General features: G+C 40.4%; 1 protein-coding gene across 3 annotated transcripts; it reads left to right on the top strand.

Moving 5' to 3' along the window:
* The first annotated feature begins 171 nt into the window (after nucleotides 1–171).
* On the top strand, nucleotides 172–16,353 carry serpine3 (serpin peptidase inhibitor, clade E (nexin, plasminogen activator inhibitor type 1), member 3). Of its 3 annotated transcripts, XM_065962226.1 has the most exons (11): nucleotides 172–1,859; nucleotides 3,804–4,148; nucleotides 6,494–9,030; nucleotides 10,296–10,626; nucleotides 12,403–12,630; nucleotides 13,644–13,883; nucleotides 14,840–15,038; nucleotides 15,140–15,240; nucleotides 15,349–15,435; nucleotides 15,557–15,640; nucleotides 16,142–16,353. In XM_065962226.1, the coding sequence occupies exons 3-11, from the start codon at nucleotides 8,968–8,970 to the stop codon at nucleotides 16,192–16,194; spliced, it is 1,386 nt and encodes a 461-aa protein (XP_065818298.1). In that variant the 5' UTR covers nucleotides 172–1,859; nucleotides 3,804–4,148; nucleotides 6,494–8,967; the 3' UTR covers nucleotides 16,195–16,353. The 3 variants fall into 3 exon arrangements, with proteins under 3 accessions (XP_065818298.1, XP_065818299.1, XP_020512723.1); XM_065962227.1 differs by lacking the exon at nucleotides 172–1,859 and having other exon boundaries at nucleotides 3,230–4,148; XM_020657067.3 differs by lacking the exons at nucleotides 172–1,859; nucleotides 3,804–4,148 and having other exon boundaries at nucleotides 6,316–9,030.
* Nucleotides 16,354–16,356: the final 3 nt, after the last annotated feature.

The following is a 16,356-nucleotide window of genomic DNA, read 5'->3' as shown; positions in this document are numbered from 1 at the left end:
CTTTGAGGTCTGGTCTCTGTGTTTCACTGAGGTCTCCTCTGAGTCTGGTCTCTGTGTTTCACTGAGGTCTCCTCTGAGTCTGGTCTCTGTGTGTTTCACTGAGGTCTCCTCTGAGTCTGGTCTCTGTGTTTCTCTGAGGTCTCCTCTAAGTCTGGTCTCTGTGTTTCACTGAGGTCTCCTCTGAGTCTGGTCTCTGTGTTTCTCTGAGGTCTCCTCTGAGTCTGGTCTCTGTGTTTCACTGAGGTCTCCTCTGAGTCTGGTCTCTGTGTGTTTCACTGAGGTCTCCTCTAAGTCTGGGTAAGTCTGTGTGTTTCAGCTCAGTCTATGAAATCCCCCTCTCTCTACTCTTTGAGCTCTTCAACAGGTGTGAGTCTCCTTGTGAGGTCTCTGTGCAGTCTGAAGAGGGCAATCCAATAACAGTGGACCATAGCGGTCGCCATGGCGAAGTCTCCCCGCAGGCCTGAATAGGTGACATCATCACCAACCAATCAACACACTGAAAGGGGTATTATTTATTGTTCCCACAGTGCAGAGGTGATACAAGAAGAAGTCTGGAAAATAAATCAAGATGAGATGTAGAGATCTGTGGTCATGTTTGAGATATTTTGAACAAAGTTTTTAATTGATTTAGGACTCTTTTATTTTTTTAGAGTAACTTGTTTTTGTAAAGAACTGAGCACTTTTACAGACTCGTGCACAAGAGAAAATGCAAGAAAAGGTCCAGCAGCCCTAATGATGAACAGTAAATTAACAATATTTAGTTTTAGGTTTTGTTTATCTGTGCATATGCAAAAGATTAAGCCCTAAGCAGAAATGCATCCATACATTTTATGTACCCTGTTTTCCAGTGATAACGTGTCATTTTCAGTTGTTTTCTTAAGATGATGCTCAGGTCCACAACCTGGTACAAATCAATGAGGCGAGGCGATGTGCTTGCTGCATGGGGTAGCGAGCTGTATGTGACATCATTTCTCACAAAGGGGAAACAACTAAGAGGTCTTTCCAGATGAAAGAAAAAGAAGTCCAACGTGTGAGCGGCAACTTCTTAAGAGGAAAATTTAATCCCAAAGCTGCTGTTTGCCTCAAGATTTCACCCGTGTGGTCAGTTAGGCCAGATGTCGGATAAGTGAAGAAGTTAAGTGGGACTTAATTTGAATGCTGAAATGTGACAGAATGAATATTTCTATTGTCATTTTATACTCTTAAATATACAGCTTTGACATCTGTAATTAAGTTTCCCTGAGAGCCTGTATAACTCTCCATCTTCACAGACCTGAACTCAAACTTAAAGTATTTTTACCTAAGCAGAATGTTTCAGCAGATGGCGCTATAGTGCAACAGAAAGGTCTAAAACTGTTCCTACAACTACTTAACCATCTACCAAACCTCAAAAAGTCTAAGTGACAACACATACCTATGATATAACACTGTCCCTGCACTGTTGTTTTTTTTTTGCAGCCGAGAATGTGTATTATTTCTCAAGTATTTCCTCCATGTGTTCATCAGCTGACTGACACACCATCCACTTTCTTATATTCAAAACAGCCCACCAGCATATTTCCCATGCCTCCTCGGAGCCATGCAGAGCTCCAGGGAGAGATGAGGGCTACGTGGGACGTGTCTCCTCACGTCGCCCCCTCTCCCAGTGCCAGCACTACTGGCTCTAATCCTCCATGGCGTACCTGGCAGATCTCTCTGGCGACACCGGCTCTGAGCGCTGCTGGCGTTGTTGCAGCCTGGCCCGGCCCTGCACACCAGCATCCCCTCTAATCCTCCCCGCCTGCACCGCCCCGAAGGCCCAGCAGCCTGCAGGGAAGTAGGGCAGCGGAGGTGAAGCAGAAAGAGTCAGTCAATCTCAGGTCAGCACTCCTCAGTGCATCTCTGCTTCAGAACTGAACTCTGACACCAATCCACCTTTAATTTAGACTCCTGTAGTTCTTTAATTTATCTATTGTCCATGTTTCCTCTTAATTTGTAGTTCTCTTCTTCATTGCCTCCTTTCTTCTTGCTTGCTGGCTCTATCTTATTCCTCGTCTTCTCTTTAAATATTAATGATATTAACTTTCACAGCAGCTTTCTAACACCACCAAGACATGTTACTCATGGCAACGCTTACACAGGGGTGGACAGTCACTAAAGTAATAACACTTAAGTATACTTTTCGTGGAATTTCTAAATTGTTAAATTTTAAAATAGCATCCATTACTGAGTGAAAAAAATGAAAAAAGTACATTCAAGCTTTCCGTCAGCTACACCTGTCTGTTGGTAGATCGGCTCACACGTACCACAGAAGCACAGATCGAGCGTGATGACACCTTGCATTGCACATAATTATGAAGGTGTTTCTTTAATTTAACAACCTGGTTGGAGAGTCATTTTCTTTGGTCCTTTTTTTTTTATTTCACAGGAAGGAGAGATCACATTTTACTTTTCAACCCCTCCCCCTACCTCCATAGTTATTAGTCAGTACTTTAAATGAATTTAAAATAAAAAACTTTTACTATTTTTGAATTCTAGTAAGTCAAATGTTATTCATTTAACTTTACTTTGACTTGATTATATTTGATTGTTTTCTAATTGTTGCTGTCATTCTCCTTTTGTTGTTTAACTTCTCTTAAATGTTCCTGATGTTGCTCTTTTCTTTTTCTGTTCTCCTTTTTACAACATGATACAATCAACATGCTACCATACGATATACTACATAAAATGTAAGTTAGCATACAGTACAGTGGGCATGATGGAATGCGATTGGATGTGGTGGGATGCGTTGCGTTACTCGATACAGTAAGATACAACACAATAAACGAAGCCAAGCTAGGCGAAACAACGGTTAAATTACAATATGTTATGTAACAACACTGTTGCACTGATCCACTTCCTTACTCAAACCATCAACCCACCCTCCATTGCAGACAGAGGACACTCATTAAGGATTTTTTATGCGTTTTTAAGATGATAAGCTGGAGTGCTGTACCGTGTCATACATGAGAAATATTAACCTTCAGTGCATTTATAAAACATGTCAAAAGGAGCTGGTTAATGTCTCTGACAACATACAATTTAACATGATACCATATCATACCATGTGATAAGATATGGCAGTACACTTTATTGTCACCTTGGGTAAATTTGTCTTGGACTCCAGTGCTGCACACATTGAGCTCCCTCTACGGTAGATAATAATAATAATAATAATAATAATAATAATAATAATAATAATAATAATAATCAGTGCTGCACACATTGAGCTCCCTCTATGGTAGATCAATAACAAACGAAAAGACAGAAAAGCAAACAGCTATCCACAATCTTTGTAGCCTGAATCACAGATTGAGATTCACAGGCTCGTCTGCTCTCTGTGGTCTTTGCTCAGATTTTTCCAATATCCATGTAGTTTCATATCATACTGAGCACTTCAGTTGGCTCTGATGATGTCCAACGATCCCATGAATTCTCTCTAATCCAGAGTTAATTGAAACAGCTGAGTCTTTATTGACTTACTATCCAGGTTTTATCAAGTTATATCAAGTAAAGCCATGAAGGTAAACAAAGGGAGCCGGACTACTTTTGCTTTGATTTCTGGGGAACTTGGTGGTTATTTTCAAAAGTATCAGACTGGATCTGACTCAAGAATAAGTTGATATTTTCATTTCAGAAATATTTATCCAGTTATAGAAAGTGACTGCGCTTCTAGAATTACAGATATTTGCTTTGGTGGCAACTCTGTGTGACGTTTAATTTTTCTGTAGTTGGATTTGCTCCTTTTTTCTCCTTTTCCACAACTTCTTCTTCTTTTATTTCAGTTGTAACTAAACACAGAGAGTTCCTTGGATTTGTTGCTGTTGGACTCTGTAACCCCCCCCTCCGGTCCTTCCTCCAACCTCCTCCTCCTCCTCTATGCATTGTCACTTTCCCCACGATGTCAAAGGTCAGGTGTGGGAGAGGGGACTGGGGTCTGAATGGAGAGCCTGGGGACAGTCTCCGTTAGTGAGGGATTAAGTTGCTGCTGTGTGGAGAAAGGTGGAGGCATCGCAGAGTCACACAGACACTCATCAATGAGGATATTTTGTTAAGAGAAAGAAAAACTCTCACAAAGTCATGATAAGCTCCTGGAAACAACAACTGACAACACATGAACCGGTGAACCCGTAAGTATTTGTGTCACTTAAGGACATTTCATCGACGACCCAGCAGAAGCTGAAACATCCACTCTTCCCTTTGAGGTTCAACTGAAATAACTACAATAATGTGCAGCAAATTGTGCGGTGAATACTGCAATTCATGTCATATTTTCACTCCAAATATTGATCCCGACATGATGAAAGGAACAACTGAGCTTCAGTGTTTGTGCAAAGTCTGAAGGGTCTTTATCATTTAAAAAAAAAGTTCAGTCTTAGTGTGTGTGCTTTGGAGGCTTCTAGTTTCAACCTCACTTTATTGTTAATGATAATACTTCCAAACAAGTTGTGATGGTACAAAAAAATGCTCTAACATACAGGAGCTTTCTTAATATTTAAAGTGACAGCCAAGAAACTTCAAAAATACTGCTCAGTGAAGGTCGAGCGTGCATGTGCACTTAAAACCAAAACACATTTTCATTGCTTATTATTGAATACGTTCTGTTTCCAGATTGATGGTGAGCCTGAGAATAGTAGAGGAGTAGAAGTTAGGGGGACACCTCAGTTCTTACCATTTCATGTCATTCAATGAAACCTTTATTGCCCTGAGGGGAATCTGTCTTCAACCAAGAGCATAAAAAACACAAAACAACCATACAGGAAAAAAAATATAAACAGGAATCTCATATCATTAGTCCAACATTTTCCTGCTGCCATCTTTTTATTCCATCCTGCTTGTAACTTCTTCTTGGGCCAATTACCTTTAGTTCACATTGCCCTCCTTTATGTAACATGCGCCATTATGACGAGTCCTGCAGTGGTGACTCAAAGAGGTTGAATTAGCAGGCGACTAGTTTGGCACCAGTGATTTAATAATTGTATCACACAAGTCAGGACTACGATATATTGCTGTATTGATATTTTAAACCTCCCTAGTCAGAACAGATCTGTCGTGAACTACAGGAGCTTGGACAAAGTGGTCGTCCTGCCAGATCGCTACTTCAGCTTGGTCTTGGCTGTTATTTAGTGGCAGCAGACCAAACTATGGGGTGAACTGGCAGCTCACAGACAAGACTGACTGTGTTGTTAATATTATCATATTGCAGAATTACCTGCGCAGAGATGTGAAGAATGGTTATCGTTAGCAGGTTCTGTTGGGCCCTGGCCTCCAGAGCGTTGTTCCACACATACAGAGTGACACTGTTGAGTAAGTTTGTCCTTTACCCTGACCCTCACAACTGCGGCAACTTGTAAAGCAGTCGGTCCAGAGATCAGAAACAGAGAGCACAAATCATTATTTCTACTTCTAAAATATGAACATCAAACGCAGCGTTCCTTCAAAGGCCTCACAAACCGCCAAGATGAAAGCTGCTGTTTGTGGTGGCATCTTTTCAAAACGATTGTCTTTGGTCAGTTACCGTGACATCTCGTCCATCTCCTCCGTCCCCAGGCCTTAAAAATCCAAATTCCTGTTAAAGAATGTGGCGAGTGCGTTTAATGAAGCCAAGCCGTGGCTCCGCTAATGAGTCAAGTCCAGTAATGGCCGGAATCCCTCGTCAGACAAAGCAGCCAAATACCTGATGGCTACCAATCATGTTCTCTTCTTCATGGGAAAAAATGCACGCAGTTTATTTTGCTGTCTTTCATGTCCCCAATTAAGAGGGACAGTTGAGGGCAGATTGCTCCAATGCAGATGGAGTTAAGGTGAAACACAGGCCATACCGTCATTAAAGATGAATCATTTAATTGACTTTTCATAAAGACGGATGAGTGTTTATGATTAACAGCAAATGAAACAATGAAAAGTTCACGGTAAAGGCTTACATGGGACGAGTATTGACAACCACAAACCCTATATTAGAAATGGACGTGGCCTCTTTACTGAAGTGAAGCTGATGTCAGATTTACAACTTAAATTACTAACAAGAAAAATCATATCAGAGAAAAAAGAGGCCTCTTGAAATGCAGCCTGAATTGTTGATTTTAATTGAAGTCCCGCCTCTTTTAATGGCCTGAGGAAGATCTTGTAGATTGTCACGTTGCCCTGTCTAAATAAAATTGGCATTGGGAGCTGAACAGTGTAGCCCTCCCTCTGATAAGGCTAATACGCATTCATAGTTTGGGATTTTGGGGTGGCCAATCCATTTCAAAGTGGGCCCATGCCACCCCTCTGGACACGCCCCTGGTCCCAGAGGCCTTTTTATATTGTGTGTAAGAGAAACTGTAACGACCAAATGCCCACTCTGGGGTTAATAGAGTATTTCTGATTCTGATTCTGATTCTTATTCTGATTTTTCTTGAAACCAGAAGAGCTGTTAGGTGCAGAAGATATTATCTTATTTGATGTCTGAGATGCTATTTCTCTCCACATGCAGGAGCAGCAACACGTCCATGATGAGTGCGTCCACATGCCACAGAGATACCAATTAGAAATGCTGACGCAGCAGTGACGCTCGGGGCAGAAAATGTCTTTTGATCATCGCAACAAAAGGCCAAATGACTTGTGTAAACAGAGCAGATATCTTAGTCTGCATGTGCATGAAAAGAACTATTATAAACTGTTTATTTGTTGCTCCAACTTCACAGGAGTCGAGCGCTATTTCTACTGACACAAAGATAGAAAACAGAATTACCTGAAAGTGATGGTGTGGTTATGACATAAGAAATGACAAACGATGTCACAATAAACGAACATTTCGCTCAATGTCTTTTCTCTCCTTAGTGTTCCTTTGAAGTGGTCTGGATTTGTTTTTGAATCATGAACTATAAAGCTGTGTTGGCAGTTAGAAAATGTGTTTGCAAAGAGAGTAGGAACAATTTGTGGGGACATTTTCAGACAAATAAATTTTCCCAATCCAATGACATAAAAGAGTAAAGAGAAAAGACAGACAAAGATATCACTGGATTGTGTATGCTCCTCAGGGATGATATAATAAAAAGTACTTAAACATGTTTGCTCCACTCTAAAGGTCAGGGCATTTCATCATTTGTTCAAACCGAAAAGGCTTTTTAAAAATCTTCCCTAAATGGTAAACCCAGACAGAAATTAAGGCTGTTTTCTCCACTAGAGGCCTGGAGGTGCTTTATACTGTTCCTACCAATATATGTAACAACACAGAGGTTTTTAGAGCGGGCATTTTTTAGGTGTCTTAATGTGTTTTCTCAACTGAGGCCCTGAAGAGTGCCCTTGACTAAGTTGTTTTCTACTGGAAGGGCAACATAGAAGTAACTATCCAGTTTTCTTTTATAAACAACATCCTGGCACTTTAATTATATCGCCAATGTCAGAGCACTAGATCTGAAAGGATCCGAAAGGCATCTTAAAGTGCACTTTGTAATATTTAGTCAACTGACAAGACATACGATGGTCTAAGAAGAGCGTTTCATCACCTTATCTCCACTTCAAAGGCTCCTACAGAGTGCTCTTTATCATATTTTGTAACCTGAAGAAATTGGCCATTTATTGAATATATCTTCACAGAATCACGGCCCAATATTAAATGTGAAATTGAGCAACAACATGCAAAGAGCTGTCTCTTTCAAATTGCATTTGTAGTAGTGTCGACAAAAGAGATATTAAAAGTCCTGTGAGCAGAAAGGTTAAAGTTCAAATAGGGATGGAGGTAAAACTCTCAGAGACAGAGAAATTCAGATGTCAGTCAATAACCTAACTCATCATTTTGACTGCCTGTTTATTTTAATCGAACAGAGCGTTACAGATCACTGTGTGCCAAAACAACCAGACACAAGAATAGTTTCTTCCCCAAGGCTGTCACTCTGATGAACACTTCACACATGGTGTCACAGAGTGTCAGAACTGTCACTGTGCAATAACACCCACTGTGAACGTAAATCAGAATATTTATGCACTTTTTATGGTCACTGAATCTTGTAAATATTCTTAACCTTCTCACCTGACATCAATCAATGCACACTGTCTTAATGTGAATACTGTATGAACTGTCTACTTCATGTAAATCTGTTACATAATCACATACAGAGGCGTCATCTCCATTCAGACTGGGGGGGGGGGGCTGGAGCCCCCTCAGCTCTTTTTTTTTAAATCAGACAGGATTGTTCATGCATCTTAGTATTAAAATTATTATACAAGTAATGATAAATATTATTTCAAGTATGGAAGAGTTCAGATTTTTTTTTCAAATACAGGAAAATTAGCAGTTGAATTTTGCATGATTTCACGGAGGTTTCCTCAGATTTTCCGACTGATCGAGAAATAGTTCCCATTCTGCCTTTGATTTTTAAATGTTTCAAAATGCAGAATATGGCATCATTCTTCCCTTTTCTTTCTCCACGAAGGACCCCTATAGACCCCACTCTAACTTGGCCCCTTGGTATGTGTGAGCATACTTGGCCAGTAAAGCTCTTTTCTGATGTATGAGACACTCATTATTATTTTAAAGGAAAACATTCAAAAGAAGCCCAAATAACTTTTTTTACTAGTAGTGTTGTGTTTATTATTAGTTTCCATCTCGAATATTTTCAGACAACGTGCATAGGCTCCATGAGTGACGTGTTGTTGTTTTTTCCCTCCCTCTGCCCGGTTTGGGATTTGCTGGTCAGAGACATGCCTCCCTCTGCCTGGCTCCTTATAGCCCCGGAGAGGCAGGAATCCCGGACGAGTGGTACGGACATCGCCGACGGAGACCACAAACACGGCGCGGAGCGTTCCCCTTTAAACACGGTCTTATGACTACAGACTGCTTCAGGTCAGACGACCGGAGAACCGGAGCACAGAGCAGAGACTGCCCGGGACAGCAGAGGACTCCTTCAGTGTCAGTGACTGTGAGAGCCGGGGACACACAGGACACAGCTCCCCTGCAGAGGCTGAATGTTTGGAGCCAGACTGAGAAAACAGCTGGAGTTACACGGATACTATCTCACCTGTCTGCAGGTAGGACCACAGCTGTACCTCTTTCTAATAAGATCATAAGATGTACCTGAGAGTCTGGAGCACTCAATAGGATTCTCTATTTTAGTGAGATAGGCTACTTTAAGTTCATCCATTATGCAGTGCAGTGAGAGAGTGATCCTTGACTTTGGTGAAAGTTGCAAAATACAAATCTAAAAGTCTGTATTTGAAGTGAAATATGCATTCTTTTAAACTGGAGTCAAAGTATAAATGAAGTAGCATCAGTACACTTTGGTAAAAGTGCTAATTATGCAGAACATCATCCTTATGTAATATCCAATGAGCCTACCGTCATACTATGACATTCATATTAAATATATTTAATATATTAAAGTATTAACATTGTGTCATGCATTGACATGTAACTTACATGTTCATGTTTCTCTTAAACAAAAGTGACTTTATTTTCATCTGCTTTATGTTCTCTTTAGTCTACAGTATAGATAATGTGAAGCAGTGAATCTACAATTAAAGTTCAGCATAGAAATGAATCACATAGAGCAAAAGTAAAAGTACCCAATACTCTTTAAAGGCAAAGCACTCAGGCAGGTGTTTCTTCCATCTCTGTTGCTGTGAGGTATCTGTAGACTTCTGTTTCTGCACACATTATATAATATGCCTGATCAATATTGTCTCCACAGTAATGTTAAACTACTTATCATCAGTGTGCTTAGACTGTTCAGATTTTGCCATATTTTACTTCTTTTTTTTTCCCACTGCTGTTAGATTTATTTTTTTCTGGACATAATTGCTTCAGCTGTTTGCTTTGTTGCTCATTCATATTTAATGATATATTCACATCAACACTGCATGTTGATTTTAAAGCAGATAGAAGTTATAAAACAATTTAGTTAAACTTTAACTTTATTTTAACCATTGACAACATTCAAATAAATTCATGCCAATTCATCTTAAGATATTTAGTTCTCATAACCTCAAGCTTCATTCCTGTTGAGTGCAAAGAATAGATTATGAAATAAAATGAAATATAGATGATGGTATAGCAATCGCACGCAGGGCCACATGATTTCATGTTGAGGACGTTTAATTTTTTTTTATGTGTTTCAATATTGTGCCATCACATCAGATAAAACAGTTCAACTCCCATACTTAAATTCTCAGGGTTTGTCTTTGAAAATGTTCATATTTTCTCCTTACTGGTTCAGAATCCACTCAAAGTGAATAGTTTCCTGTTAGCTGACCTCACTGACCTCAGTGAATTCCCTTTCTTTCTCTCGGGCTTACAGGATTTAGTTTTTTGGGCAACCTGTTGCACCCTGAGGACACATTTCCCCTCCTGCAGCTCAGAGGTCATGCGTCGCCTGCCGGTGGCTTCACTCTTCATTTGCTTCTGGTTGGTGGAGAGGAGCCAGTGTGACGGCAGCCTGCAGGACAGCATGGGAGAGCTGCACACCAGGTTCGCCGTCAGTCTCTACCACACGCTCACAGAGGCCGAGAACAGCTCCAACCTCATCGTGTCGCCAGTGAGCGTCTCGTTGTCCCTGGGGCTGCTGCAGTTCGGTGCCAGGGGCAACACACTGGCTCAGCTTGAGGGAACGCTGGGATACAATGTGAACGGTAGGATTCATCCCAAAGTTTTGATGTATTCATTCATTCAGCATTGGCTGCTCGTCGTGCTGTGAGGGGATGCTGGTGGCCCTCAGTGCGGTTGGTACCAGGTGGTGTGGAGCGGTGCTGCAGCTGCTTCGGGCCCTGCAGAGCACAGTGGTGTCTGGAGCCATAATACCTGCCTCCACACCAACTCTAATCTCATTAACCACTCCTGCAGCTCGGCCTCCGGGTCGACAGGTCACCGCGTTTCATTTCTAACTGAATGAGAAAAGGGAGCTGCTGTTCGCTTCATAATGTTATCTTTAATGTAAGTCACCAGGGGAAGATGTGAACGTTAAAAGTTTATTTTCATACATGTTAGCTTTCTCCTGAAACTATTTCCATCAGCCCCAAAAGAAAGTCTTTCAATACTTTTCAAATAACCTTAGCTGCCTTTATCATTATGATAAACATCAAATGTCTTTATGCCAGGAAGATTCTCTAAAATCTGGTTGACAACTTGGATCCATTTTTTTTAATCCAATATTCAAATTCAAAACTTGATTTATTTGTTATGATTTACAGTAAACAGTAATAGGCAGAACATTATCAGATCTGACAACTCTGACAGCAACCGTTGATCTAATAAGCAATAATCAAAAGTAGTTAGCAGATATGTTTTCTGTGAATTGACTTTCAGTTTATTGGCTCGTTGTATCAGCTCGAGCATGGGGTATTTGAAAATTTGTAAAAAGATAAATAAATAAAAAAGCTCAGTGTGGTTTGGTCTGTTGTTAAATTCAGCACCACTGGATCAGAAAGATGCCATCTTTGGGTAGAACTAACCCTGTGACCTCATGATCCTAATCCTCAGGATCAGTTTCATTTACTATTTTTTAAGGTTTATTTGTATGCCTTTTAGTAGATAGCAGAAAGGACAGTGGACAGGGTGAGCAATTAGGGAAAGAGAGAGTGGGACTGACATGTGGGAAAGGAGCCACGGGTCAAATTGGAACCAGGGTCCGCCCACCTTGAGGTCACTACAATACCGGCACTGCTGCTACTAAGTTTTTTTTAACGATGGCTGCTCTTCATTTCATTTATTATAACATAATAATGACAATTCAAGAAAGCCGCTACGGGAACTTTCCTCAAAGAAAAAGAAGAAATAAAACAAGAATATGGGGATATTTCCCCCAAGAAATCCGTTTATCCATATTTGAAAAGTAGGAAAGGAAAGAAAGAAAGAAAAGGAAAACTCAAGCTCAAGAGAACGCTACAACTGACGGCTTCTACCTGCTCATAATGACTCCAGTGCAGTCAGGAAAGACTGAGAATGAAAAGATTCCTGTGCCCTGTGGGGATCACCAGACTCAGTAAGGGGAAGTTAAGATTAATCAAATGAACGTTAGTTTGTTTGTTTGTTTGTTTCGTCCCGCAGGGATTTGTTGCAAATTCAGTTGATTTACCGCTGAAATGAACCAGAGACTGTTGAGAGACTGTTGAGTTAACTCAATCGAGTGAAAGATTTCTCTGTTGTAGAGACGGTTTAAAAAGTCGAGAGAGTGTTTAGAATTATATTTTCTGATTGTGCTGATGATCAGATGTCAGAGCAGATCACAGATACAGTAACTTCTTCTAAACCATTGAAGTGGCTCGCAGCTCTGTGGTGTAAATACTGACCTTGTCCTGCACACTTGTCCTTTACAGATTAAAAAAAAAGTTCAAACTGAAGTTTTCCTTTTTTCGTCTTATAACATGCCACCACATCTGACCTCTCCTCTGCGCCTTTCTTTCATGCAGACGCCCAGGTGCAAGACTTCCTGATGCACTCACAGATTGATGAGAGTAACACCAGCCACGGGATGTGGCTGCAGCAGACCTGCACACTATTAATACAGAGCGGCATCCAGCTCCTCACAGAGTTTACGCAACACGCAGCAGCATGGGCCAACACCAGCGTGGTCCGAGCCAACTTCAGCCAGCCAAACAACACCCCAAGCCAGCCGGAGCGAGTGAGACCGAACCACGGTGAGCAGCAGGGTCTTATCATTTGAAAGGAATCGGTATTTTCATCATGGGAAAAGAATGAAATAAGCACGATATATGAAAGGGTTTTGTGTTTTATATTTTTGCATAGTGTCTATGTCTAGAATTATCAAAGTTATGTTTTAGCGTCTTTAAGATTCTTTTTTAGGGATTTTTTTTTTTGTGCATTCACTTTTTGGTTTATTCTCAGATTATGCAAAGGTTGAAATGCTCACCCCTCACTGTGTTTCTCTGCAAATAGCGTAACAGTGCCAGGTTCTGTTGGCATGAATTCACATCGGGCAATATTCCTACAAACAACAGGTGCAAATGTGGCCCCTCAGATTTGCCACATTGCAAAAAGACTCTAATTACATACTCATGCTAAAAGCACCATGCAGCTGGAGTGAATTTTTTCAGCATCTTTAAACAGTTGTTGGTAACTACAACACACTGTTGTTACTAATATTTAAATATGAGGGCAATACAAGGGCAAACTGCATTCTGCTGCAGAACTTTATGGGAGTTTTCGCCCTTATATCTTAAGCTCTCCATCTTTTGTGTTAAAATTGTTGGTCACTTCTCAGATAAAGTACTTAATATTCAATTAAATATTTGATATAGACCAAATTATTTAATTAAGATTAATATCTAGCAAAAATAAACATGATAAGGTGAGGAGGAAAATGTTTTCCAGCGTGCTTTTCCTGTTCATCATCTTGTGACCCTGAGCTGCACGGTGGGTCTTGACCCCCTTTCTGAGGCACATGTGCATCATAAGATTTTAATGTATATACTCAAATCTTCAGTGTCATTGCATTTCCTGTTGTCTTTACTTTAAAGTTATTACATCTGTCCATCAGCCTCAAGTCCCTGTATACAGAAAATGTTTTTCTTGTGTTCAGTGAATCAGAACAACATTAGTCATTAGTCCAGAGGCTGCTGACTTTTAAGACGTGAGACGCAGACTACATGCCCTTTACATTAAACTCTGCCCTCTCCTCATTGCCTCTCAGATGAGATGCTTCTCCAGTCAGGAAGCAGCAGCGGGGAGCTGTCAGGGTCCGGTGAGCCCCAGGTGGAGACTCTGTGGTGGGGCCACAGGCTGCAGATGGCGCTGGTCAACAAAGTGACGTTCAGGGGCGTTTGGCAGAAACAGTTCTTGTTCACCAACACACAGAACCTGCCCTTTATCCTGTCTGACGGGACCGCCATCAAGGTGCCCATGATGTATCAGGCGACAGAGGTCAGCTTTGGTAAGCAGCAACATCCAATCATCTATTCATTCATTCATTAGTTTTAAAAAAACCATACAAGTCTGAAAAAAATATCCCCTTTTTTTTCTCTTTTGTGAAATATTAAATTTAAGCCTACACAAGTGTTGGAATAAACCACTTGAATCTAGTACAAATCAAATGTCCTGCATAGGCTATAGTTTGAGAAACCTTAATATGCTGAATGCAATTAAGCCAGTACTCTTCTAGCTTTACAGCATGAAGGCTGTATGCTACTTTACAAAATGAGCCAAGAGCCTGTAAAGTTTTTAAATGTTTCTAATTCAGGTAAAATCTCAGCGTTGTCAACCGAGTACTCCTTCATTACATCACTTAAAGTAGCAATGCTAATGCAAACAAGCTAACATGCTCACAAGTACAATGCAAAGGTTTGTGTCTTGAAACTGATGTATTTGATTGCTAGGAATGCAAAAAGTTCCACAAGAGAAGTATATTTGATTCAAATTTGTAACCCCTTTTTCATAGCTGAGTTAGTGACTGTATAGTGTCATTACCATAAACTGCTTTTAGTATCATAAAACCACAACACACTACAGTTTGGAAATACAAAACAATAAAGTACATTACAAACACTGTAATAAATCCATACACATACACCATAAACCATTTGCCATTTGTCAATTGGAGTACAATTACCAAGATGAATGATGTATGTTCACTGATGTTTAAAAGGTAAAATGTTTACTGCCATGGTGAAGCATGTTAGCATTTGACCGAGGGTGCAGCTGAAGTTGATTTAAAAAAGAAGAGTCAGTAGTTTAAAAGTTATTATTCGACCTTAGTATGAAAAGTGAAAGGATCAAGTCTTTTCGAACATGCATGTTTGTACATTTTTTGTTTGATCGACCAATGAAAATGAAGGAATAAATAAATCAGTTGAAGAATTGCGCACCTGAACTTGATGTCTTTCTCTTCAGGTCAGTTTAGGACAGCGTTGGATCAGCGTTACACCGTGTTGGAGCTGCCGTACCTGGACCGTTCCCTGAGCCTACAGGTGATCCTGCCCAGCGAGAGGAAGACGCCGCTGTCCTCCATCGAGTCCCAGCTCACCGCTCGCCACCTGGCCTCCTGGTACACCGGCCTGCGTAGAACCAAGATGGACATTTTCTTACCCAGGTTGATACCATAAGACCCTTTTAAGGAAGATTTCTAGGATCACATTTCATCATCTCTATCTTAAATAATGTACTTACCATTTTCTTTTTTGGTCCTCAAAGGTTCAAAATGCAGAACAAGTTCAACCTGAGGTCAGTGCTTCCCGCCATGGGCATCAGAGACGCCTTCAATCCATCAGCAGCGGATTTCACTGGAATATCAGGTAGGCCTATTGATTGTGCCCACCACTTAACAAAAAGCAAAACACAAAAGTGTGACACATTTATTTCTGGAGCTACGCTATCAGCTGACAGTTTGTTCCTTCCTGCAGTGGAGGAGAGTCTTTATGTGTCCGATGCTTTTCATGAAGTGACGATAGAAGTCACAGAAGACGGGACAAAGGCAGCTGCTGCTACAGGTAAGAGAATCTTTGCATTTTGATGAGATAAGCGATTTACATGTGTCACTTTAATTTGATTCTTTTTTTAGCTCAGTTTTGAAATGAAGTCACTTAATATATACATTTTGAATCCTTGCAGCTATGGTGCTACTCAAACGATCCCGCGCTCCAGTTTTCAAGGCCGACCGGCCATTTTTATTTCTACTACGACAGATTAACACAGGTATTTATTTTACACTCTGCATTCATAGATATGGCCTCCATTTAATTCCTCCCAACATTTCCTGTCTCTCTTCAGCTGTCTTGTCCAATAAAAGGCAAAAAAAAAAATTTAAATGATAAAAAGATTACACCCACAGTGGTTTATAAATGGTACAGCCAACTGCTTTTAAGGGAATAGTAAAAAGAATAGAAATATATGGAAGAAGTTGCGATTTACGGCTGTAAGTGTAAGAACTTGTCTGATTTGGCGACCCCTAGTGGTAGCCTTAAAAAAATACACCGCCATATTGAAGATTTCATACTGTAAATGTGTTGAATGAGAAGAATGCAAAAATATCCGGATTAAAAAAAAAAACTGAGCATTAAGACGTTTTTAAAAAATGTAACAATTCAGATTTTCTTAAGTTGTAATTTAAAAATACACAAAAAAGTTGCATGCCTTTAAAAGAAATGAAAGATTGTTTCTTTGCTAATCCTTATATTTTTGTGTTCAACATTTCAGGATCCATCTTGTTTATGGGCCGTGTGATGAACCCGATGGACCAAGCATCCTAAGACTAAAAAAACACACCCACACCCACTCCTACCCCAACCTTTGACTTCACTACTGGTATTTATTGTGGACCAACAGGAGGGTCCGCGGACACTTCAGGAAGAGGGACATTATTTTTGTACATGTCTGTAAATAAAATTTTATTACATGTTTTTACACTGGCG

This window comes from Labrus bergylta, chromosome 13 (assembly GCF_963930695.1).
Source record: "Labrus bergylta chromosome 13, fLabBer1.1, whole genome shotgun sequence".
NCBI lineage: Eukaryota > Metazoa > Chordata > Actinopteri > Labriformes > Labridae > Labrus > Labrus bergylta.
This window is presented reverse-complemented; position numbering and strand designations above follow the sequence as displayed.

Bases quoted from the DNA above. Each gene is read 5' to 3' on its own strand.
- serpine3 (XM_065962226.1), top strand. From the start codon at position 8,968: ATGTTTGGAGCCAGACTGAGAAAACAGCTGGAGTTACACGGATACTAT. The intron at 13,884-14,839 runs GTAAGCAGCAAC...CTTTCTCTTCAG, and splicing joins GGCGACAGAGGTCAGCTTTG to GTCAGTTTAGGACAGCGTTG. The intron at 15,241-15,348 runs GTAGGCCTATTG...TCCTTCCTGCAG, and splicing joins GGATTTCACTGGAATATCAG to TGGAGGAGAGTCTTTATGTG.